Source organism: Lontra canadensis, unplaced genomic scaffold, assembly GCF_010015895.1.
Source record: "Lontra canadensis isolate GAN:19392208 unplaced genomic scaffold, GSC_riverotter_1.0 scaffold3, whole genome shotgun sequence".
Classification (NCBI taxonomy): Eukaryota; Metazoa; Chordata; class Mammalia; order Carnivora; family Mustelidae; genus Lontra; species Lontra canadensis.
The window spans coordinates 14,367,211-14,391,920 of NW_022630997.1; the positions used below are offsets into that span (position 1 = coordinate 14,367,211).

At 42.6% G+C, this 24,710-nt stretch overlaps 1 protein-coding gene across 6 annotated transcripts in view; it reads right to left on the reverse strand.

The window, feature by feature from the left end:
* Window positions 1-24,710, reverse strand: part of CFAP58 (cilia and flagella associated protein 58) — a 117,541-nt gene that overhangs the window by 92,054 nt on the left and 777 nt on the right. For 2 of the 6 annotated variants that reach the window (XM_032880590.1, XM_032880592.1), the window contains 2 exons: window positions 19,096-19,167; window positions 17,654-18,181 (listed from right to left, as the gene is read on the reverse strand). The exons of 1 other annotated variant lie outside the window; for it this stretch is intronic. Coding sequence is in view for 2 of the 5 variants with exons in the window: in XM_032880587.1 (XP_032736478.1) it covers window positions 11,235-11,243 (9 nt within the window). In the remaining 3 variants the exon portion in view is untranslated. Of the gene's footprint in view, window positions 1-11,234; window positions 11,407-17,653; window positions 18,530-19,095; window positions 19,168-24,710 lie in introns of those variants that run through there. 3 more of the 6 variants (XM_032880589.1, XM_032880597.1, XM_032880587.1) reach the window with 3 other exon arrangements.

Consider the following 24,710-nt stretch of genomic DNA (forward strand, 5'->3'; position numbering starts at 1 on the left):
TACATACATATATAGATCTGTGTGTGTATATATATATCAAATCATTATATTGTATACCTAAAACTAATACAATGTCACATGTCAATTATATCTCAATTTAAAAAAGAAAAGTAGGGAGTGGGATTTGGACAGACACACAAACACAGGAAAACACCACGCAAAGACAGACACGGGGATTAGACTGAGGTAGCTGCAAGCCAAGGAAAGCTAAGGACGGCTAGCTACCGTCAGAAGCCAGGGAAGAGGCAAGGAAGGATTTTGCTTAGGGTCTCAGAGGAAGTATGGTCCTGCCAACACCCTGACTGCAGACTTCTAGCCTCCAGAACTGTGAAAGGAAAATTCTCGACTGTGTTAAGCCAGTTTACAGCACTCTGTACAGGCCTAGCCGACTAAGACACCTTCTTCTTGTCAGGCACAGCACAATAGGAACAAAGAATGGGGATGGTTAATATACTTATGTATTCAGAGAATGCTTACTGAACATTTGCTCTGTGTAAGTTGGCATGAGGGAGCCTGTAGGAGGCAGCAATGTGAGGAATGAACAGCCCCCCCACAGGGAATTGTAGCATTAATAGTTGATGGGTTATGTTTTCAGATAATGCAAGTAAGGAATTTGATACCTGCCATAAAATGGGTTCAAAATTCTACAAGGGACCTATAGGAAGATGGAATTACTCCCAGCAGCCAGAAAGAAAGCAAATTTCCTTAAGGAGATGGTATTTGAGCAGCTCCACAAGGAAAAGTGAAATTTTCACAAGTGAATATGGAGAGAAAAGGTATGCCTGGCCCACTGTGAAGCTGAACAAGTGCTCAGGGCCCAGCAAATATCCAGGATTTGGGGCTGGTTAAGAAGCACAAGTTGGCTAACGTGTAAGCACTATGACAGGGAGACAGAAAGAGAAGCCTAGACAGGGAGTTAAGGACTGACTGGAGTCCTTGAGTGGAATTCTAAGGGCAATGGAGTGGATTAATCTGTAGATCATGCAGACCCACTCAAGACTTTGGAACTGATAAAGTTTGAAAGGCCTTATTTATGTATGCAACATTATGCTTTGGTATTCTACCCTAAAAAGAGCTTCAACATCAACACTCTATCGCTAATCAAAGAAATCAACTGAGATGATTTCTCTAATCCCCAAAATAAAGTAAAATTTAAATTCATCCTGCAGATTTAGGGTAAGCAATCTTGTTTACTTTCCGCCTTGACAAGCCTGTCTTGCCCAATATAGAGAAAGTCTATGACGCTTTCCAACGGCACATGGGAGAAGAATGAGGCACAAAGAAGTCAGCTTCAAGAGAACGGGAGCAGGGGTCGGCAGTTGAGGAAACTGCCACCCAGAACAACTCCTCAGTCCTGTATTTATTAGATACAAGATAATAATCAACAAATGAGTCAAAGGACATTATAGATAAACAAGATATGACTGATCAAGCAGTATAGGATTGGTAAATGCATTTTAAGGAATCATCTAATTAACTACAGGTGATCTCTGGAGAAGGAGAAATAGCAGAAAAAAGAAGCGGGCTGCCTCCAACTGAGGAAGCCGGACATTCCCAGCTCCTCAGCTGCAAGGACTATGTATATCATCCTCTCCCCCCGAGGCCTGTTGTTGGTACCTGTTCAAGCATGTTTGGTCAGTACATTGTTCTGAGGGACAGTTACAAGTCTACATATTTTTTGTTTTCAAAAATACTTGTACTGTTGATTTCCAAAGATGACACCCAAGCAAAAGAATCCACATCTTAAAATAGATATGGAGTAACAAGCGAATCTCTTATAATTTGTATAGTAACATTAGTACGAATGTTAAACTCAACAGTGGCTTTCTTCCCAACTAAAAACAACTATTGCCAATATCACAATGTAGCAATTCCACAAAGGAGAGAAAAATTGTATTAAGAAAATGTGGTGCTGCTGCTGCCCTGTGTTTTCCCCTTGTTGATGCTAAACATGAGCACACCCCAAAATGTATCACGGCCATGTTCTCAACTCTATCCCTGTAAGTGGTATTAATGTCAACACTTGATCACTAGTCTAATGATTTGTTTGCAGACTAGGTTTTCCCTGTACACCTGGCACTTAGCACAGGAATGGAAAAATATCAAAGAAAGTAAAGTTTTTAAAAAGTATTTTTATGAGATTTGTTCATATTGTCATTTTTAAAAAATACCATTACTAAAAGCACAGCAAAAATAGTCTCTGAGCTATGACCAATAACCAGGTGGTGTCTACACTGTCAGAGCATTTAATGGTATCTATTTTGGAAGCACCATTTTAACATGAACCAGTCAGAAATGAACTGTGGTGTTCCTTCAAGTTGGCTAACGTGTAAGCACCATGACAGGAAGATGGAAAGAGAAGCCTAGACAGGGAATTAAGGATGGACTGGAGTCCTTGAGTGGAATTCTAAGAGCAATGGAGTGGATTAATCTGTAGACCACGCAGACCCACTCAAGACTTTGGAACTGATAAAGTTTGAGAGGCCTTATTTATGTATGCAACATTATGTATGCAACAGTATTCTACCCTAAAAAGAGCTTCAACATCAACACTCTATCGCTAATCAAAGAAATTTGCTTTCCTCCTTAAGGAAATTTGCTTTCTTTCTGGCTGCTGGGAGTAATTCCATCTTCCTATAGGTCCCTTGTAGAATTTTGAACCCATTTTATGGCAAGTATCAAATTCCTTACTTGCATTATCTGAAAACATAACCCATCAACTATTAATGCTACAATTCCCTGTGCGGGGGGGGGGGGGGCTGTTCATTCCTTATGTTGCTGTCTCCTACAGGCTCTACCTATCTTGTGAGCATTTACTATCTGCCAGGTGCTGTTTTAGGCACTGGGAATACCAATCAGTGGGACAACAACAAGGAAAAAAGACAGGATAGTTGCAGTGATAAATGAGGCCAGAGTGTTAAGGGAGGCTTGTGGAAGCAGAAATGAGGAAAACCTGACTGACACTGTGTGAGAAGAAAAATAGAAGAGAAGAAATGAGAGATCATGAAGGGGAAGGGAGACCGGGAAATAATTTCTGTGTGGTGTTGTTATCTACAGTTTATGTGTGGAGAATGAAGAAGAATGAAATAAACCAAGATAATTGGCAAGGGAGAAAAGGAGGGAATGCTCAAAAGCAAATAAAGAGACAAATACTATAAGAGTCAAGATGGCAGACAAGTAGCAGACGGAGATGACATCAGGCCGCAGGAGTTCAGCTAGATAGTTATCAAACCACCCAAACACATACAAACCCAACAGGAGATTGAAGAGAAGAAGAGCAGCAATTCTAGAAACAGAAAATCGACCATTTTCTGAAAGGCAGGACATGTGGAGAAGTGAATTCAAAGGGACGGGAAGATAGACTGCGGGGGAAGGGGCCGGCTCCTAGCAAGCAGCAGAGCAACGAAGCACAAAATCCAGACTTTTAGAAGTCTGCTCCACTGAGGGACATCACTCCAGAGGCTCAGCAGGGGTGGAGCCCTCACAGGAACAGTGTGGTCTCAGGTCCTGTGGGGTCACAGAAGGATAGGGGTGTCTGAGTGTAGCAGAGCTCCCAGGTATCGGAGTGGAGAAGCCAAATACAGAGACGGAGCCAAGGAGTGAGCTCTCAGCTTGGGGTCACCTTAAACCATGATCCACGGCACAGTCGGACCACTGCTCTTTGAGCAGGGACCCCACAAGTGGCAGATCCGGGGAGACCCACCTTCTTCCACCAGAAGAGCAGAGCAGCAGGAATCTGCTGGATTTGGAGACTACAAACGGGGCCATGTGCCAGAGACAGAAATGCTCAGTCACAGGCCGGGTGAGCTTGTAGCGCAGCCGGAGACCAGGGAGATGGGAGTGATTGAGCACTTTTCTCTGAGAGTACACTGAGGAGTGGGGCCCTGAGCTCTCAGCTCCTCTGGGCCAGAGATTGGAAGGCCACCCTTTTCATTCCCATCCTCCAGAGCTCTACGGAAAGCCCTCAGGGAACAAAAGCTCCTGAGAGGGAACCTGAGCAAATTACTTAGCCCAGCCCCTGGCCAGGGCAATGCAATTCTACCTCCGGCAAAGACATTTGAGAATCACTGCAACAAGCTCCTCTCCCAGAAGATCAGCAAGAACATCCAGCCAAGACCAAGTTCACTGATCAAGGAGAACAGCGGAGTTCCAGAGGAGGGGAAAGCAAAGCATGGAATTCATGGCTTTCTCCCCATGATTCTTTAGTCTTGCAAAGTTAATTTAACTTTTTTAATTTTATTTTTTTCTTATTCTATTTTTTTAACTTTTCCTCTTTCCTCTTTTAATGTTTTTTAACTGTTTATCTTAACAATACCTTTCTTTTAAAAATCTTTTTAAACCTTCATTATTATAGTCATATTTTGTCCTTATTGTATCTAATTTTATTTTTTGAATACATAAAGGGTTTTTTCTTCTAAAAAAATTCTGGGATATGATTTCTTCTAATAGATCAAAATATACCCTATATCTAGCACAGGGCTTTGTTCTAGTCTCCAGCCTCAGCAAATTCTCTACACTTTCTTTTTCTTTCTTTTTCCAACCAACTTATCTTATCAATTCCTTTTTTAGAATTTTTTTAAATTTTCATCTTTACAGTCATATTCCATCCCTTCATTGTGTTTACCCTTATTTTTATGTGTGTGTGTGTGTATGTATGTATATATATATATATATATATATATATATATATATATATATATATGTATTTCTTTAAAATTTTGGGAGGTAGTTTCTTCTAAGAGACCAAAATACACCCAAAATCAAGTGGGTAGCTCTGTTCTACTCACCAGTCTAATATATATATTTTTTGAACTTTTTTTTAACTTCTTTTTACCCCTTTTCTTCTGCCCTTGATTTGGGGTCTCTTCTGATTTTGTTAGTATACATGTTTCAGGGTCTTTGCCACCCTTTTGGTATTTTATTCCCTCATTCATATATTCTCATCTGGATAAAATGACGAGGTGGAAAAATTCACCACCAAAAAAAGAACAAGAGGCAGTACCAAAGAGGCAATACAGACACTGGTAATATGTCAGATCTAGAGTTCAGAATGACAATTCTCAAGGTGCTAGCTGGGCTCAAAAAAGGCATGGAAGATATTAGAGAAATCCTGTCTTGAGAAATAAAAGCCCTTTCTGGAGTAATAAAAGAACTAAAATCTAACCAAGCTGAAATCAAAAAAGCTGTTAATGAGGTGCAATCAATAATGGAGGCTCATACTGCTAGGTTAAATGAGGCAGAAGAGATAATTAGTGATACAGAAGACCAAATGATGGAGAAGAAAGAAGCTGAGCAAAAGAGAGACAAACAACTACTGGACCACGAGGGGAGAATTCAAGAGATAAGTGATACTATAAGATGAAACACTATTAGAATAATTGGGATTCCAAAGAAGAAGAGAGAGAGATGGGGGCAGAAGGTATATTGGAGCAAATTATAGTATAGAATTTCCCTAATACGGCAAAGGGAACAAGCATCAAAATCCAGGAGGCACAGGGAACTCTCCTCAAAATCAATAAAAATAGGCTCACACCCAGTCATCTAATAGTAAAACTTACAAGTCTTAGTGACAAAGAGAAAATCCTGAAAGCAGCTCAGGACAAGAAGTCTGTGACATACAATGGTAGAAATATTAGATTGGCAGCAGACTTACCCACAGAGACCTGGCATGCCAGAAAGAGCTGGAATGATATATTCAGAGCACTAAATGAGAAACACATGCAGCCAAGAATACTGTATCAGCTAGGCTATCATGGAAAATAGGAGGAGAGATAAAAAGCTTCCAAGACAAACAAAAACTAAAAGAATTTGTAAACACCAAACAAGCCCTGCAGGAAATATTGAAAGGGGTCCTCTAAACAAAGAGAGAACCTAAAAGTAGTAGACCAGAAAGGAACAGAAACAATATACAGTAACAGTCACCTTACAGGCAATACAATGGCACTAAATTCATATCTTTCAATAGTTACCCTGAATGTAAATGGGCTAAATGCCCCAATCAAAAGACACAGGGTATCAGAATGGATTAAAAAAACAAGACCCATCAATATGCTGCCTACAAGAAACTCATTTTAGACCCAAAGAAACCTCCAGATTTAAAGTGAGGGGGTGGAAAACAATTTACCATGCTAATGGACATCAAAAGAAAGCTGGGGTGGCAATCTTTATATCAGATAAATTAGGTTTCAAGCCAAAGATGATAATAAGAGATGAGGAAGGGCATTATATATATGCAAAGGGTCTGCCCAACAAGAAGATCTAACAATTTTAAATATCTATGCCCCTAACTTAGGAGCAGCCAACTACATAAACCAATTAATAACAAAATCAAAGAAACACATTGACAATAATACAGTAATACTAGGGTGCTTTAACACCCCCCCACACTGATACAGACAGATCATCCAAGCAAAAGATCAACAAGGAAATAAAGGCCTTAAATGACACACTGAACCAGATGGACATCACAGATATATTCAGAACTTTCCATCCCAAAGCAACAGAATACACATTCTTCTCTAGTGCACATGGAACATTGTCCAGAATAGATCACATCCTGGGTCACAAATCAGGTCTCAACTGATACCAAAAGATTGGGATCATTGCCTGCATATTTTCAGACCACAATGCTCTGAAGCTAGAACTCAATCACAAGAGGAAAGTTGGAAAGAACCCAAATATATGGAGGCTAAAGAGCATCCTACTAAAGAATGAATGGTTCAACCAGGAAATTAAAGAAGAATTGAAAAAATTCATGGAAACAAATAATAATGAAAACACAACTGTTCAAAATCTGTGGGACACAGCAAAGGCAGTCCTGAGAGGAGAGTATATAGTGATACAAGCCTTTCTCAAGAAACAAGAAAGGTCTCAAATACACAACCTAACCCTACACCTAAAGGAGTTGGAGAAAAAACAGCAAAGAAGGCCTAAACCCAGCAGTATAAGAGAAATAATAAAGATCAGAGCAGAAATCAATGAAAAAGAAACCAAAGAACAGTAGAACAAATCAACAATACTAGGATCTGGTTCTTTGAAAGAATTGGTAAGACTGATAAACCCCTGGCTAGACTTATCGAAAAGAAAAGAGAAAGGACCCAAATAATAAAATCATGAATGAAAGAGGAGAGATCACAACCAACACCAAAGAAATACAAACAATTATAAGAACATCTTATGAGCAACTATATGCCAGCAAATTTGACAATCTGGAAGATATGGATATATTCCTAGAGACGTATAAACTACCAAAACTGAACCAGGAAGAAATAGAAAACCTGAAGAGACCCATATCCAGTAAGGAGATTGGCCCAGGGCCAGATGGCTTCCCAGGGGAATTCTACCAAATATGTAAAGAAGAATTAATACCTATTCTCCTGAAACTGTTCCAAAAAATAGAAATGGAAGGAAAACTTCCAACCTCATTTTATGAGGTCAGCATCACCTTGATCCCAAAACCAGATAAAGACCCCATCAAAAAGGAGAATTACGACCAATATCCTTGATGAACATGGATGCAAAAATTCTCACCAAAATACTAGCCAATAAGATCCAACAGTACATTAAATGGATTATTCACCACAACCAAGTGGGATTTATTCCTGGACTGCAAGGTTGGTTCAACATCTGCAAATCAATCAATGTGATACAATACATTAATAAAAGAAAGAACAAGAACCATATAATACTCTCAATATATGCTGAAAAAGCATTTGACAAAGTACAGCAAGCTTTCTTGATCAAAACTCTTCAAAGTGTAGGGATAGAGAGCACATACCTCAATAACATCAAAACCATCTATGAAAAACCCACAGCGAATATCATTCTCAATGGAGAAAAACTGAGAGCTTTTCCACTAAGGTCAGGAACACAGCAGGGATGTCCATTATCACCACCGCTATTCAACATAGTACTAGAAGTCCTAGCCTCAGCAATCAGACAACAAAAAGAAATTAAAAGCATCCAAATCAGCAAATAAGTCAAACTATCACTCTTTGCAGATGATATGATACTTTATGTGAAAAACCCAAAAGACCCCACTCCAAATCTGCTAGAACTTGTACAGGAATTCAGTAAAGTGTCAGGATATAAAATCAATGCACAGAAATCAGTTGCATTTCTATACACAACACAAGATAGAAGAAAGAGAAATTAAGGAGTCGATCCCATTTACAATTGCACCCAAAACCATAAGATACCTAGGAATAAACCTAACCAAAGAGGCAACGAATCTGTACTCAGAAAACTATAAAGTACTCATGAAAGAAATTGAGGAAGACACAAATAAATGGAAAAATGCTCCATGCTCATGGACTGGAAGAACAAATGTGAAAATGTCTATGCTACCTAAAGCAATCTACATGTTTAATGCAATCCCTATCAAAATGCCATCAATCTTTTTCAAAGAAATGGAACAAATAATCCTAAAATTTATTTGGAACCAGAAAAGACTTTGAATAGCCAAAGGAATGTTGAAAAAGAAAGCCAAAGTTGGTGGCATCGTAATTTTAGACTTCAAGCTCTATTACAAAGCTGTCATCATCAATACAGTATGGTCCTGCCACAAAAACAGACATAGAGATCAATGGAACAGAATAGAGAGCCCAGAAATAGACCCTCAACTCTATGGTCAACTAATCTTTGACAAAGCAGTCAAGAATGTCCAATGGAAAAAAGACAACAAATGGTGTTGGGAAAATTATATAGCCACATGCAGAAGAATGAAACTGGATCATTTCCTTACATCACACAAAAAAATAGATTCCAAATGGATGAAAGACCTCAATTGTGAGACAGGAATCCATCAAAATCCTTGAGGAGAACACAGACAGCAACCCCTTTACCTCAGCTGCAGCAATTTCTTCCTAGAAACATCGCCAAAGGCAAGGGAAGGAAGGGCAAAAATGAACATCGGGATTTCTTCAAGATCAAACGCTTTTGCACAGCAAAGGAAACAGACAACAAAACCAAAAGACAACTGACAGAATGGGAGAAAATACTCACAAATGACATATCAGATAAAGGGCTAGTATCCAAAATCTATAAAGAATTTATCAAACTCAACACCCAAAGAACAACAAATCCAATCAAGAAATGGGCAGAGGACATGAACAGACATTTCTGCAAAGAAGACATCTAGATGGCCGACAGAGACATGAAAAAGTGCTCCACATCACTCGGCATCAGGGAAATACAAATCAAAACCACAATGAGATACCACCTCACACCAGTCAGAATGGCTAAAATTAACAAGTCAGGAAACGACAGATGCTGGCGAGGATGCGGAGAAAGGGGAACCCTCCTACGGTGTTGGTGGGAATGCAAGCTGGTGCAGCCACTCTGGAAAACAGCATGGATGTTCCTCAAAAAGTTAAAAATAGAGCTACCCTACGACCCAACAATCACACTACTGGGTATTTACCCGAAAGATACAAATGTAGTGATCAGAAGGGGCACGTGCACCCAAATGTTTTTAGCAGTAATGTCCACAATAGCCAAACTATGGAAAGAACCTTGATGTCCATCCACAGATGAATGGATAAAGAAGATGTGGTATATATATACAATGGAATACTATGGAGCCATCAAAAGAAATGAAATCTTGCCATTTGCAACGACATGGATGGTACTAGAGGGAATTATGCTGAGCGAAATAAGTCAAGCAGAGAAAGACAATTATCATATGAGCTCCCGGATATGAGGAATATGAGAGGCAAAATGGGGGGGGGGGGGTTGGGAAGTAGGGAAGGAAAAAAATGAAACAAGATGGGATTGGGAGGGAGACAAAGCATAAGAGACTCTTAATCTCACAAAACAAACTGAGGGTTGCTGGGAGGAGAAGGGTATGAAGAGGGTGGTTACGTTATGGACATTGGGGAGGGTATGTGCTATGGTGAGTGCTGTGAAATGTGTAAGCCTGACAATTCACAGACCTGTACCCCTGGGCAAATAATACATTATGTGTTAATTTTTTTAAGGTAGAAATAAAGGAGAGCTAGAAGGAACAGGAGGAGGATATGAGGAGGAAAGGGACATGAATGAGCGAGGGTAACAGGGTGAGTGTGGTGGCCAGCGCTGTGTGGAGGTGAGAGGGACATGAGAGTGAGGAACCCAGGAGTGAAGAGGAGGAGCGTGGGAAGGGGATTGTGTACTAAGGGAAGGAGGGAGATTTGCCCAAAGGAAGATGGTGCTTATAAGGGGAAAATAGATGTGGGAGAGGAGATGGAATGATGAGGGACGTGAATGGTGTAGAGGAGATAGAAGAAAGTAGAATAGAATGGGGGCATGATGGCGATGAGAGAAGCGGGAACCAGGCTTTTGGTGGGTGCACAACCTATAAGGGTGCACAGGGCCCCTCGCTCAATAAGCTCCACCCTTGGTTTAATACTCTGCTGTCTCATTTTGAAATTAATAATTTGTTAACAAGGGGCTCTATATTTTCATTTTTCATTGAGCCCCACCAATTATGTAGCTGATCCTGGTTGGGACTGACCCTGTGATAGGTGAGATGAGGGAGGACTCTGACAGGGTGTTGGAGGAATAGGGTGTGACCATGGTGAATGGGGACTGTGACCAGCAAGTGGTGACAGGGACTGAAGGTTGTCCAAATTACAAATGAGGGTGTTAATGGACAAATAGTCAATAAAGGACTGCAGAAATGACCACTCATCCATGAGGCTGAAGATGGGGTATACTACAAAGTGGGGGGGATGTATGACGCTACAAGATTTAACATCGTGGTCAATGACAGGGCTTTGGTGATGACTGAAGAGCTTAATGTGTCTCAGCTTGATGTGATCAGATGATAAGGAATCATGGTGTGACAGGTGGACAAAGATCAGTGAATAAGGGTGACAGTGAGTATCTGTGAAGCCTTCCTCCAGGTTCCCCCAGTGAGTATCTCTCCTGTGGTGTCACCTTATGGTCCAAAATCTGGGGGTGAGAGCCTGTATGCGCGAATCTGGGAACTCATGAATTTCATACCATGTATAACACAGCACCAATTTTAAGAGTGGTGGTGGGGTGTGTCTACCCAATCGAAGGAGAGACAGGAGGTAAAGGGGCCAGAACCATCGAGACAGAGGGGTGGGGTAAGGCTGCGGGTGGGGAATAGGATGTTGATGGCCGGGAATGCTGGGATCAATGGATGTGACAGGGGATAAGTGGTTAGTAGGAGAGGACAACGGAGAGGAGTCGAGCGAGACACGACAGAGAGAGGGGCACTGACTCCTGACCTCGGCCATCCTGACGCTCTCTGGGGGTGGTCTTAGAGGCTGCTGTGGTAATCGCAGAAACTGGGCCCGAGTCTGAGGAAGGGGCTGTGCACTTCCCCCAGCGTCTAAAAGGGCGCCGCGTTATTTGTATCCAGTCCGGGAGGTGGGGCAGAAACCCGTCTCTCAGCGCGTCTTCCCGTCGCCTGGCAACCGCCACGCCCTCTAGGGAACCGAGGGAGGACTGAAAGGGGCGGAGCCTGTGGGGCGGGCACCAGGGCTGGGTCTCTTAGAGGCATATGCAAATTATCCCGAATGGGGCGGAACCAAGGACAAGAAGGGGCGGGGCATCTGAGAGGCGAGGCGGAATCTCAAGGTCTGTTTAAGAGGCTCTAGGGAGAGGGCAGTGGGGCAGACCCCCCAGGACGCCAGGACCAACGCTTAGATGGAAATGTGGATCAGAGGTTTCTGGAAGGACTGGCAGCCACTCCCTCTTCTCTGTGACATAGAGTAGGTCGCAGGAACAAGAAATAATCTCAGATTGAGTTTTAACTCAACTCTAATGAAGCAGCTTCTGTGTGCAACACACAAAGGGGAAAGTAAGGCAGAGAAAACACAGACCCTGCTTTCAAAGAGTTTAGTCACCAGTGGTGAGAAAAATAGGGTGCAGCCTCATAGCACTCAGGGAAAACGGATGTGGAGCCACACCGTGAAAAGCTACCTTTCATCTGGGGCTCTTTTCTCAAGACCAGTTCTTCTCCCTCTCCTCCACCATCCCCTTTAGCCTGCAGGTACAAAGAACTGGAGTAAACAGCTTGGTTTTGAAATGTGGAAGACCCCTCTCTATATTATCATTTCCCTTTATCCCCATCCTTACTGGCACCTCTCCTCAGTCCCATAGCTATTCAGGCTACTATGCATGGATATGTATTTTTGAAAAGTGTCTACACTTTTATTAGTTTATTTTTTTTTTAATGTTTGACGATGATATTGGACTTATGGATCACCTTATTTTCTACTTTTTTTCACTCCATGTTCTTTTTTCAGATTTGTCCTTTTGCTGTTTGTATTGCAATCCTAGCTCATCACTTCTGATTGCTGCCTAGGATTCCATATTGAACATCCACACTGTGACTTCCATTCCCCAAATGGATACCAACGTCACCTCCACCTCTCTGATACCACAAACAAAGCAGCGATAATCATCCTTGTCCCTGATCTTTTATGGACCTACATGCAATTCCTAGGAAATATATGCCCAGGGATGAGACTGGTAAAGTTAAAGGGGATGCACAGGGCCACCACGATGGGTTATGCGATCTGTCCTGTACAAAGACAGGCCCCCAGCCAGGGGGCCTGTGGGGGCTGGAACACAGTTCCTATCTTTCCTATGTCATGTGCCCTGCTGAAGGAAGACATGCCGTTTTCTTCCCACAAAAGCTCTATGCTCAGGGAAGTCATGAACCTAGAAGGCTATAACCATCCAGAGGGTATGCCTTTTTCAAATTCATCTGCTTAGTGGTGGACACTATTTTCCAATGGAACAAAGGTTCCTTGTAGCCCGGAAGAAGCCCTGGGTACTTACCTTCACCAAGTACTGCTGGATCACACCCCAGAATTACGCTCCACTGCATAGTGTAAGGGTTTCTGTCCCCCACTCCCATCCTTGCCAGCGCATGGTAGTTTATTCATAAACACTCACATGGTGTTTACTAAGTGCCAGATACTATTCTAAGTGCCTTACAAATCCTGACTCATCTAATTAGCCAATTTGATAAATTCTGTCAATTATCATGGAAGTAATGTCAACATATTTTTGTTTTACTTTGTATCTCTCTACTAGTAAAATTGAACATTTCTTCACACATCCATAAGCTACATGCGGTCCCCTTCTGTGAATTGTCTATTTATAGCCTTTGTCTATTTTTCAATTGCTCTTTTTCTTTTTGATTTGATTTGCAAGAGGACTTTGCAAAGTCTGGACATTAATCTGCTTTCAAAGACTGGAAACTTGGCTGAAGATAATAATCCTTCATTTTGTAGCCCTTCATCTTTTTTTTTTCCTTTTTATATGCCCTTTCAGATAATTTAACAAGTCCTTCTCAACAAACCCAAGGTCATAAAGGTTTTCTCTATCGTTCTCTTCCATTAGTTTCATAGTTTTATTTTTTAGCATTTAGTTCTTTGGAGTTCACTTTTGCATATGGTGTGAGATAAGGATCCAATTCTTTTCTCAATGGAGTGAGCCCATTTTCAGCATCTTGGTTCCCACATATAGATGGGTCTGTTCTGACCTCTCTGGTTTGCTCCTGCGCCAGTACCGCAAGGTTTTATTATGATGGTTTTGTAGCCAGTCGTCAAGATTGGAGGGCAAGTCCCCCAACCCTACTTCTGTCAAGACTGCACTGGCTTCTCATGAACCTCCATCGCCCCATATAATTTTCAGGATGTTTTTCAAGTTCCTCATGAGAAATCTTAATTGGAACATTACTGAACGTGGGAGAAATTCACATTTGTACAATTATATCTCATTGATAAATGGAGATTGTATAGCTGTTAGACAAACGTGACATAATATGGCTGAGGCATACTGTGCGTGGAGGTGATGGGCGAGGTGGAAGATGAAGCTGGAGAAGCAGCCTGAACCAAACTGCAAGCCCAGCTTAGAGAAATGAGGCAAGCATAGGACCGCAACACGACTCGGGCTGCATGGTATGTTTACAGGAGACCTGATCACACCGTGGGACTATCAGGTTGTGGGACCACCATGATACAGAGAGACCCCATAACATCCCGGAAGGTGCATAAGGACAGAGAAAGATGGGGTGCCTGGGTGGCTCAGTGGGTTAAAGCCTCTGCCTTAGGCTCAGGTCATGATCTCAAGGTCCTGGGGTGGAGCCCAGCATCAGGCTCTCTGCTCAGCAGGGAGCCTGCTTCCTCCTCTCCCTCTGCCTGTTTCTCTGCCTACTTGTGATCTCTCTGTCAAATAAATATATAAAATCTTTGAAAAAAAAAAAAAAAACAGATAAAGACTTAGAGGGCCCAGGCCACCCATCATATCTTGTCCTGGAATCCGTTGTGGTGCTATATGTCTTCCCATTTCCCAGCAATCCCCTGAAGGATTATTTTACAAGCAGATGACCTGCCAAGGTGACAGAAATTCAATCCAGAAAATTTTTTTAAAGCACTGGCTATACTGTAGGTACAAGACTGCCCACGGGAACCACAGAACTAACTAAGGCAGAGACACAGCCCTTTGCATTCACGATCTGGCTTTGGGGGAAAGAGAGAAAGGAAAGTCTGCAATTAATACTAACACTATACGATGGTCTAGATCATCTAGAACATGCCATGCCAATAGTGAGCACAATCGGTGCTCTGGCAATCTGGACACTGATGCCTGAGAGCTTCACTTGCAGCCTAGGGACCAAAAAAAAAAAAGAAAGAGAAAGAGAGGGAGAGACCAAAACAAAGGAAATCAAGGAACCGCAGAAAGTGGAAAGGAACATGCCATGTTCAAATCACAGGGAAGAGATGCAGGTGGACATCAACTTGGATGGCTGAATGGATGAGAGGATGGGTGGTTGGACAAATTAATTGCTGCTGATGAAAGTGCTTCGTTTCCAGTTTTACAGACTACAGAGGACCCTGCTCCCTTCTGTTGTTGTAATAAAAAGGAGCACTAGGTGGCAACATACTACCAAAAGTCCTCACCTTTTAAAGTCTCAAGGAGAAACTCAGCCCAAGATTGGGTCAGCCCCTAATTTTAGGCAAGAAGGCTTCTGTCAATTTCATTTCTCATTACATTCACTTAATTTATTTAGTGACCATCTACTATATGCCCAACCTATGTTGCATACTGTGGAGAATATAAAAGGAGCTCAAGAAAGGCTCTCCTCCCATGGGAGCATAGGAAAATCAAAACATAAATGGAACCCCTGCCCCACACAAAAATTTTTTAAAACAGTCCAAGGTTGGATGTCCTAAGCATTGAAATGAGGATGTCGGAATATAATATCCAGTGTAATCTGGACCCTTTAACTTTCTCGTGCCTTCCTTCTCCCACAGCTCCCTTCTCACCCCAATGGCTTCTTTAAATTCTTCGTACATGTCATGTTCTTTCCCAATGCTTGGAGTTCACAGAGGCGGATCTTTCTGTCCTGTATACTCAACGCATCCTCTTCACCTGGCTGGCTCCCATCCACCCTTCCTTCAGACCTCACTTTCTCAGGGAGATCTTTTCTGACCAGCTCTCAACACCAGATTACCTTTACAAGTACCATGTATTCTGTTTCTTGGATGCCCCCTGAAATGGTAATGAATCAAATATTCACAGAATTAGTTGCTTAATGTCTGTCTTCTCTACCAGACTATCAAATAACAAGAAGACAAAGATCATGTATATCTTGTTCAGCCTTGTCTCCATTGGTGTTACAGGCTGCACCATGTTCCCCTAAAATTCGTATGTTGAAACCCTAAACCTCCCTTGCCAGAATGTGACTATATTTGGAGATACGGCCTTTAAAGAGGTGACGGGGTAAAAATAAGGCCATCAGGGTAGGGTAGGCCTAACACAATCTAAATTGTATCCTTATAAAAAGAGGAAATTTGGACCACAAAAAGACACCGGGGATTCATGTACACAGAGGAAAGACACAGTGAGAAGACCATGTGCAAGTCACTCAGAGAAACTAGACCCACTGACACCTTGATCTTGGTCTCCTAGCCACAAGAGCAGTGAGAAAAGATATTTCTTGTTGTTTAAGCCACCGAGTCAGTGGTTCTTTGTTATGGTAGCCCAGCAAACTAATATAAATGGCCATCATTCCTCTCAGTTTATAACTATTAAGTGAATGTCTATTGAATTAGTTCTAAAATAAGAAAGAAAAGTGAGGGATGGCATATCAGGGACAGCTATATGGTAGACATAGCCCCTGAACTTGACCTTAAATGATACAGATGGATTAGAGACATGTAAGAAAATTGAAGGAATCCCAAGTACAGGAAGGAGCATTGGGCAGGAACAAGGCAAGAATGCAAAAATCCTGCTACAGGGTAGCTGGGGTCCCTCTCAGAGGCCAGTGGACACTAATTTGATAAGAAGGCACAAGTGAATGCAGAGAAGTGCCTGCAAACTCGAAGACGAGGGACGGCCAACGACACACCCATTCGCTCTGCCACATAACTTGAATATATGATCATGAACTGTAATACCTCTGCAAAGCTCTTTGTTTAAACCTGGATATAAGTGCCTCCCACAGCATCCTCCTAGGATTTCTAAGCTATGTGTTGTGACTCCTTAATAAGGACAGAGGTGTTTTGTTTTGTTTTTTAAGATTTTATTTATTTATTTGACAGAGATCACAAGTAGGCAGAAAGGCAGGCAGAGAGAGAGAGAGGAGGAAGCAGGCTCGCCGCTGAGCAGAGAGCCCGATGCGGGCCTTGATCCCAGGACCCTGAGATCATGACCTGAACTGAAGGCAGAGGCTTTAACCCAATGAGCCACACAGGTGCCCCAATAAGGACAGTTATATACATAGCATTCACCTCCATAGCAGCCAGCAAGGACATAAAGTTAAACTCCAGAAAAGCAGAAAGAAACACTGAGATGTGGTCCTATATGGAACTAACCAGCCGGCAATGCAAAGCAACTGGGCCCTAATGGAAACCTACTCCTCTAAGGGATCAGAAAGGTCCTGGAGGCAATTGAGGGGGGGAGGGGTCTGCACAGCCCACAATCCCCTTCTCTGAGACCAGTAACTCCCACCAGGAAGTATATTCTTCCCGGAAGCCAAAGTGTTATAGATGGCCCTATCTGACCCCCTGGGGCCATAGCTGAAAGGGTCAGGGTGAAGACCTGACCCACAAGAGGTCAATTCCATTAATTTTCCTGGGGATCTATAATTGGGGTCAAGAGTTGCAAGCCACTCATTGCTGGAGCCTGGAACTGAGCCTGCGAAGCCCAGGAGAGGCAGAGAAAGGTAGGCTGAGTAGAGGGAAGAATAAAGCAAATGAAAGTGGAGGTGAATCCACAGGCCCAAGAGAAGAAGGGGGCCTTCTTGGTGGCTGATGCCTCTTCAGAGCCTCGTCACAATCCCAGGAAGGCCCAGCAACACCTACTTGAGTTCTGCCAGATACAACCAACCTCCTAACAAACCTGCCTCATTTCTTTAAGCTACATGGACTTAGTTTCCCTTGCTTATACTCCCCCAAAACCCCAAAGCCCTGGCCAACACAAACCCTGTTTACGCAGATATTCTTCTGATGTTGCTTAAATTTAGAATCAATGAAATCTAAACACTGTATTTGGGGCCCCAAACAGCAGGGTGGAAACTGCTCCATTCATCTGATCTAACATTTCTCCTCCTGGCTGTTGAGAAGATTAAAAGCCCACATGTAGCCGAAAACTGTTAGCACTTATCAGCCCACCCCAGCCTGCTCACCTCGGATGGCGGAACGGAGTCCCAGCTGGCCGGTGCTCTCCAAAACTGTGCGGGCTATGTTTTATTCCTTTAATCTGCTCCTTTTCCAGCCTGCCGCGGACCGAACTTCACAGAACATTTGTTGAGCATTTGACATAGGTTCCCAAAGCGTCTCCATACAAACTCTCCTCTTGACACCAGCTACAAAGCTCGAAGCTCAGGCAGATTCATCAGGAAGATGGAAAGATCGGCCATAAGGTAGAAGCAGTGGGCAACCCCCCACCCTGCAGGCGATCATTTTTACCAGAAGGGATGGCAGTGTCGCTGTCACCCAACCTGCCTTGCATTTTCTTGGCTTAACAGCAACTGCGCTTCTCCCAGTCAGATTCCTTTTGGGTCTGACTGGCTCATGCAGTTGGTGCTCCTGCCAGAGAGGCCAGGCCAAGACTGCGGCCTGACGCCTGCTGAGAGCCAGTGAGGACTTCCGCAAACCCACTGGCTGACCACATTAGTTAAAAAGACTGAGGAGGTCCATGCAACCTGTTCCCACTACAAATGAATAATTAAATTGAATAAATAAATGAGTGAATAAATAATTTTTTGTAAAAAATCCAAGCACAAATCCCTTTGATGGTGGGCCAGTATCTTCCTCTGGCTATTCCCCGAAAGCACCATATTTTCAAACACCTCTAGCCTTTCCATATGCTGGTCCCTCGTCAGGAATATCCTACAACTCCTTCCATGTCCAGTTAGCCTTCTCAAAGCTCAGCTCAGTGTCATCTCCTCCAGGAAGTCTTCCCTAATTAGGAGCTCCTCCTCTGTGTTGCTAGAAAACCTCCGTGTCACTGTCAATATATAATACTGTATCCATGTGTTTATTTCTGTCTTTCCCACCAGGCTAGAAGGACCAGTATTTTTTCTTTAAATATATTCATGGTGCTTGGGGTGCCAGGGTGGCTCAGTGGGTTAAAGCCTCTGCCTTCAGCTCAGGTCGTGATCCCAGAGTCCTGGGATCAAGTCCCACATCAGGTTCTCTGCTCAGCGGGGAGCCTGCTTCCTCCCCGCTGCCACCCCCCAACCTGCCTTTCTGCCTACTTGTGATCTCTGTCTGTCAAATAAATAAATAAATAAAATCTTATATATATACATATATGTGTGTATATATATATCTATATCTATATATATATGGTGCTGACCCAGAAGAGAAAGTTTGATGAAGGAAGGAAAAACACAACTCACTTACACACTCAGGCACACAGCAGCTACTCTTAGGAGACTGAAGGAAGTTAAAAGCCATTGGAACACAAACATTTGGGATCCTAAGGTAGTTAACAAAAATCATCTCCAGGTACACAGCAGGTCCCCCAGCAGAAGTATGAAGGATTACAGTAAAACCATTTATCTCCTGTCTTCCCCAATCCTTGATACAAGTGCCAAAGCTTGAACCAAATGTTTTTTCTTACCCACATGCCCAGATGCACAGTAGGTTCTCAACGAAAATTGACAACTCCCTTATCATAGCTGCAGATAAGCACCTAGAAAACAAAACTATTTGTTATATTAAAGGAATAAACTCTCCTTTCTACCCTGCTGCCAGATCTATTGTATGATTTCAGCCCCAGAACATGACTGCTGAGATACTACTGAGAACAGGTGTTCTCAGAGACAACGATGGGAAGGAGGCAAAAGCCTTGAGCCCTTCCTCCCACCCCCCAAGGAGCTTGAAACCCAGCTGAAGCTGAGCAGAACCATTCAAACCTCCAGGACAGCAGAGACCAGTCTAAATTGACATTGTATTTTTAGACTCTAGCACCAGAGTCTGCCAACTTTTTCTGTAAAGAACCAGACTAAGAAATACTGTGGGCTTCACAGGCCACATGGTCTCTGTACTCAACTCTGCTATTGGAGCATGCAAGCAGCCGCAGACAGTACAGAAATGAATGGGCATGGTTTTGATCCAGTAAAACTTTATTTACAGAAACAGGTGGCACTCCGGAGTTGGCCAGCCACCGTTTGCCAACTCCTGATTTAGCGCAATGCCTGGCATGCGGTAGGTGCTCAAATATTTATTGAATTAATGAATGCATAAATGAATGACTAAGGAATGAAAGAAGGCAGGTTTTTTCCTAGGATTACAGCTTGGTGGTTTAAAGTCCCAGTGTAGGGCTCCTGGGTGCCCCAGTTGGTTGAGCATCTGCCTTCAGCTCACGTCATGATCCCAGAGTCTGGGGATCGAGCCCACATCAGTCCCTTGCTCAGTGAGGAATCCGCATCTCCCTCTCCCTCTACTCTTCCCCTGCTCCTGCTCTCTCTCTCTCTCTCTCAAATAAATAAGTAAAATCTTCAAAAAAAAAAAAAAAAAAAAGCCCCAGTGTACCATCTTTAGACATTAACTACAGGGAGAGTAATGAATTCCTATTGACCAGAAATAAGTTTGATAGAAATTATCTGACCAACTTCCCCACTCCAAGTGCTGTGTGTTTGGAAATTTGACATGTATAAACCACTAACAGCTTTCATAACAGAGATGTGAGCTAGAGGAGTGGTTTAAAGGAGTTTTGGGGGGTGCCTAGCTGGCTTAGTCAGTGGAGCATGAGACTCATAATCTTGGGGTTGTGAGTTTGAGTCCCATTCTGGGTGTAGAGATCACTTATGAATAATTTTTTTTTTTTTAAGTAGGCTCCATGTCCATTCTGGAGCCCAGTGCAGGGCTTAAACTCATGACCCTGAAGTCAAGGCCTGAGCTGAGATCAAGAGTGGGTGCTTAACTGAATGAGCCACCCAGGCACCCCAAGAATAAAAATCTTTGAAAAAAATTAACACAAAGAAGCATTTTTTTCTCTTACTCTGAATAATGACTCATCAGTCAGTTGTAGCCTGCATTTTTATTTTCAAAAAAGGGTAAGAGATGTGTAGAGAAAGAAGGAATATATCAGAGTGTCTCACATGTAGTAAGCATGAGGATTGTTTTTAAGGAATTTGTCTTTCAATTATAACACACTTTGATGTGTGAGTATATTGGGTTCTGAGGTAAAGTATATTTTCAAAAAAGTTTAGAAAACATTTTAACCATTGTAGTCTCATTCTTGGGGAAATTCAGTGTGGTTGTACCCTTGAAGGGGATTTACTTTGAACAGAAAGGTGTAGCATAGTAGTTAAGGTCAAGATTCTGGAGCCAAAGTCCCTGGTTCAAATCCTGACTCTGTCACTAGTGTGCGACCTCAAGCATGTTACTTGGCCTCTGTGGGCCTCATTTTCTTCATCTGTTAAATGGGAATGCTACTGATACCTTCTGTGTAGGGTTACTACAAGAATGAAACAAGTCGTTATATATAACGTGCTTAAAGGATTTTATAACCACATGGTAAATTTTTATATTTTTATAAATTATTTATTTATATTATTTTTATATTTTATAACCACATGGTAAAAGTTTTACCTACTATCCTGTCACGAAACAACGTGACCTAGTCTCTCTGGGCTTCACTTTTTTTGGTAAAAAATCTCTAACCTGCTGGTTCCAAAATTCCTAGAAGAGGGAGGAATTCCCAGCACAGACCTTGGACAAAGAAACAACCAAATGTAAATCATCCGTGCTATTCAACGGACTCATCTGCGGTCTCAGCAAAGCAGCCTGCTCCAGTGAAATGCTCTGGAAACCAACTTGTTATCACCTCATGAAACTGCACACGAAGATGTATTCATGATGGCAAGAGATCGACCAAATCAAGGAAAATGCTTTTTCCCATCCGTCACTCTGTTCATGACTAGCACTGGCTTCCTGTTTCTCCCATTGTTGTGTATTTTATTCCACATACTGGGATAATCACAGCTGGGGGTGAACAGGAAATCTGTCCCCCTGTTGGTTTGGATATATTTTTTTAATATTCTTGACTGTAAAGTCCAGTGTGAGACTGCCCTGCAGCTGGTCTGGTGTTGGTCTATTGTCACCTTTCACTGTGGAATTTGAGGTGACATCTGGCACCTGAAAGAATTCCATTTACCTTCACACACACACACACACACACACACACGCATGAGAAACAAGCCAACAGAAAAATGGGTAAAGTTCTGACTATCTACAAATGAAGAAATAAAAAGGGCCAATAATCGTGTTCTGTTCAGCCTCACTTGTCATTAAAGAAGTATACATCAACACACTGAGATATGTTGTGCCTGTGAAAGAAGCACACTAGAAGAACCTGGGTGGCTCAGTTGGTTAAGTGTCTGACTCTTGATTTCGGCTCAGGTCGTGACCTCAGGGTCGTGAGATGGAGCCTTGCATCAGGCACCAAGTTCAGCATAGAATCTGTTTGAGATTCTTTCCCTTTCCCCCTGCTCCCCCTGCTCACATGCTCTATCTCTCTCTAAAATAAATAAGTAAATAAAACCTTTCTTTAAAAAGGCTTGTTTCAAAAAAAGCCCAACGTAGGGCTCCATCTCAGGACTCAGATGGTGACCTGAGCTGAAACCAAGAGTCGGACATGTAACTGAGCACTCCCTTCCCCTTTTTAGTAAGTTATTATTGGATTTTTGATTGATACATTATTACTACCTAATAAGAAAAGAATTCCAACCATTGAGTTTTAGTGTAAATGACTCTTTTATTTCTATATACTGTATTTGTACTCTTTAAATTTGCCTATTTTTTTTCATAGTATTATTTCTATTGTTTTATCTTTTTAAATAATTTTATCTTTGTAATTATATTGAACATAACTATTTCATAGTCTATTGTACAGAGTTCTTAAGAGGCTAATTTTCTTGTTTGTTATACCTACCAATCCCATCCCTCATGCGGTTCATTCCCTAGTTTATAATTTCTTACTATAAACTCATCTCTAATAGGGGTTGTTTATGCTGCGAGAGATCAGAAGAAACAACTGGGTTTTGCAATCACTGTCTGACAGGACCAAGGAGAGTCATCTCTTTGGAACCAGCTTTGATATTTTGTGTTGACTTCAGGATTCCCTCACCACACGGGTTATGTAAACTGGGGCCTCACACCTACACATGCCGTAGCCAGGCTGGTGGTTTCCATTTCTATAGCAGACAACTTCAGCTGATCCAGAGCCCCAGACAAACCACAAACTTCCTCACTGGAGTCCTGGACAAGTGGGAGAATTCTTTTCCCCATCCTCTACTCCCTAAGGTTCTCTGCAGGGTCCCAGCTGTGGGCAGGGGTCCCTGGTCCAGGCCTCTGCCTTTCTAGAACCTAAGATCTGAGTGAGTCCTCACCTCCAGTCAGCCATTTGAGGGTTTTTGTTTTTGTTTTCATTCAGGCTTATTTAAAATAAGTCTACTCTCCCAAGGTGCTTCTGAGTTCTCTCTTCTTGCCTCACCCCTAGAGCTCTCCCTTTCTTCCTTTCAATCATTGCTATCTGTTTTGTTTTTTTTTTTCCCCCCAGCTCTTCTGTGTTTGAAGCAGAGGGTCCCTAATTTCTTGGTCCCTCTTGCTCCTGGAAACTGAATCTTTGTTCTTTCTAGTCTTTTAAAAACCCTTTCTAGAGTAAGCACAAGGCACTGTGGAAACTACATGGCAAGGAGGGAGATTGTAACCTAGATTGTTCAAGGAAGAGTTCCTGGACGAGAAATTGCCTACTTTGAAGACTGAATGCACATTAGCCAGGCCAAAAAAACAAAAACAAAAATAAAAAGTGTGTGTGCATGGGGTGACAGTTTACGGAAAGAGGTGGGTGACAGTTGCAGGCAGAAGATAGAGCACATGTGGATATCTATGGGATGGGGATAGGAATGAATCCCATATCACATTCTGAGAAGCACAAGTTCCAGGAGCTACAAGGACTTTGGTGGCGAATGAGTAGTGAGATAGGAGATTGGCAAGACAAGTCAAGGCCAATTCGTAAATGGCCTATGTACCCAATTAGGATAGTGGACTCTCCTGAGAGCGAAGAGAGCCCACTCAGGTGACCACCAGGATACACAGAGTGAAATCATCAAGCTTAAAAGAAAGACAAATCTAATAAATGTTCCTCATATAAATAAGTATACACAGTCGGTTAGAAATTACTGAAACAACTTTGCACACAGGATGATAATCCCAGAGGGCACTTAAGTACTGATCTTCACATTCCAGCATACGTAACCCTGAACTCTTACCCTAAGGATTATAGGGCAGTGTGGGGGTGCTTAGGTCAGTGTTCCTACCCTCCAAGAATTTCTTCTGCAGACTTTGGGGAGTATGAGTACCCCACCCATCCAATTTGCAGACATTTTGGCAAATACACAGCTCTTCCACACGTTTCCCTAGATCACTCAGTCAAGAAGGAAGAATTTCCTCTGCCCCCTTAAAATCCTTCCACTAGCAAGACCAAGAATCAAACAGACATGAGACAGGTTTTTTAACAGGAGATAAAATCAAATTTAGGTTTCTATGGAAGGGGAACCCACACAGACGAGGAAATTGCAAAGACCGTGAGGTAACAGGAGCTAAAGTGACCTGAGGAGAGGAGAAGAGACCTGAGGATACAAAGGGGAGAAAGACCAGTAGCAGGTCAGCGAAAGGAAAAGTTTGGAAAACAAAACTTGCCTTATTATGCAGAGAAGTTTCTTAGGTAAAGAGGAATCTCTGTTAATAGCTCTCCTCCTAGTGCAGGCAGGCTGTTGATGGGGAGGTAAGGAGCTTTTCCTGAATCTGCCCTGGGTTTGATTGCTTCTAACTCAAAATAATGTTCCTGCCAAACTGGCCCATCTTGGAGCAGCCTGCCCTTGGCCCCTACAAGCCCATTCCCCACCCCTCCCCATCAGCCGCCCAGACTCTGCCACAACTGTCCCCGATTTAAGGAAAGCGCTAGGAGCAACAGCAGACGCTGGAAAACAAGAGTAACCTGGGCCAAGGGCCAGGGGGTCTATTTTTAGCACTTTGTCTCACTGCCTGTTTATCTTTGAGACTCAGCTTAATGTCTTCCAGGCGAGTGTTGAAGTTATTTGGCGGGCTCCAAGAGGAAAGCAAATAGGTGATCTAGGACCCAACAGCAGTAGCAGTGGTGATAACCATTTGGACGATGTGTTCCCCTCATCTCCCCCAAGGTCCCCTCAGAGGTGGCTGACTTCCCCA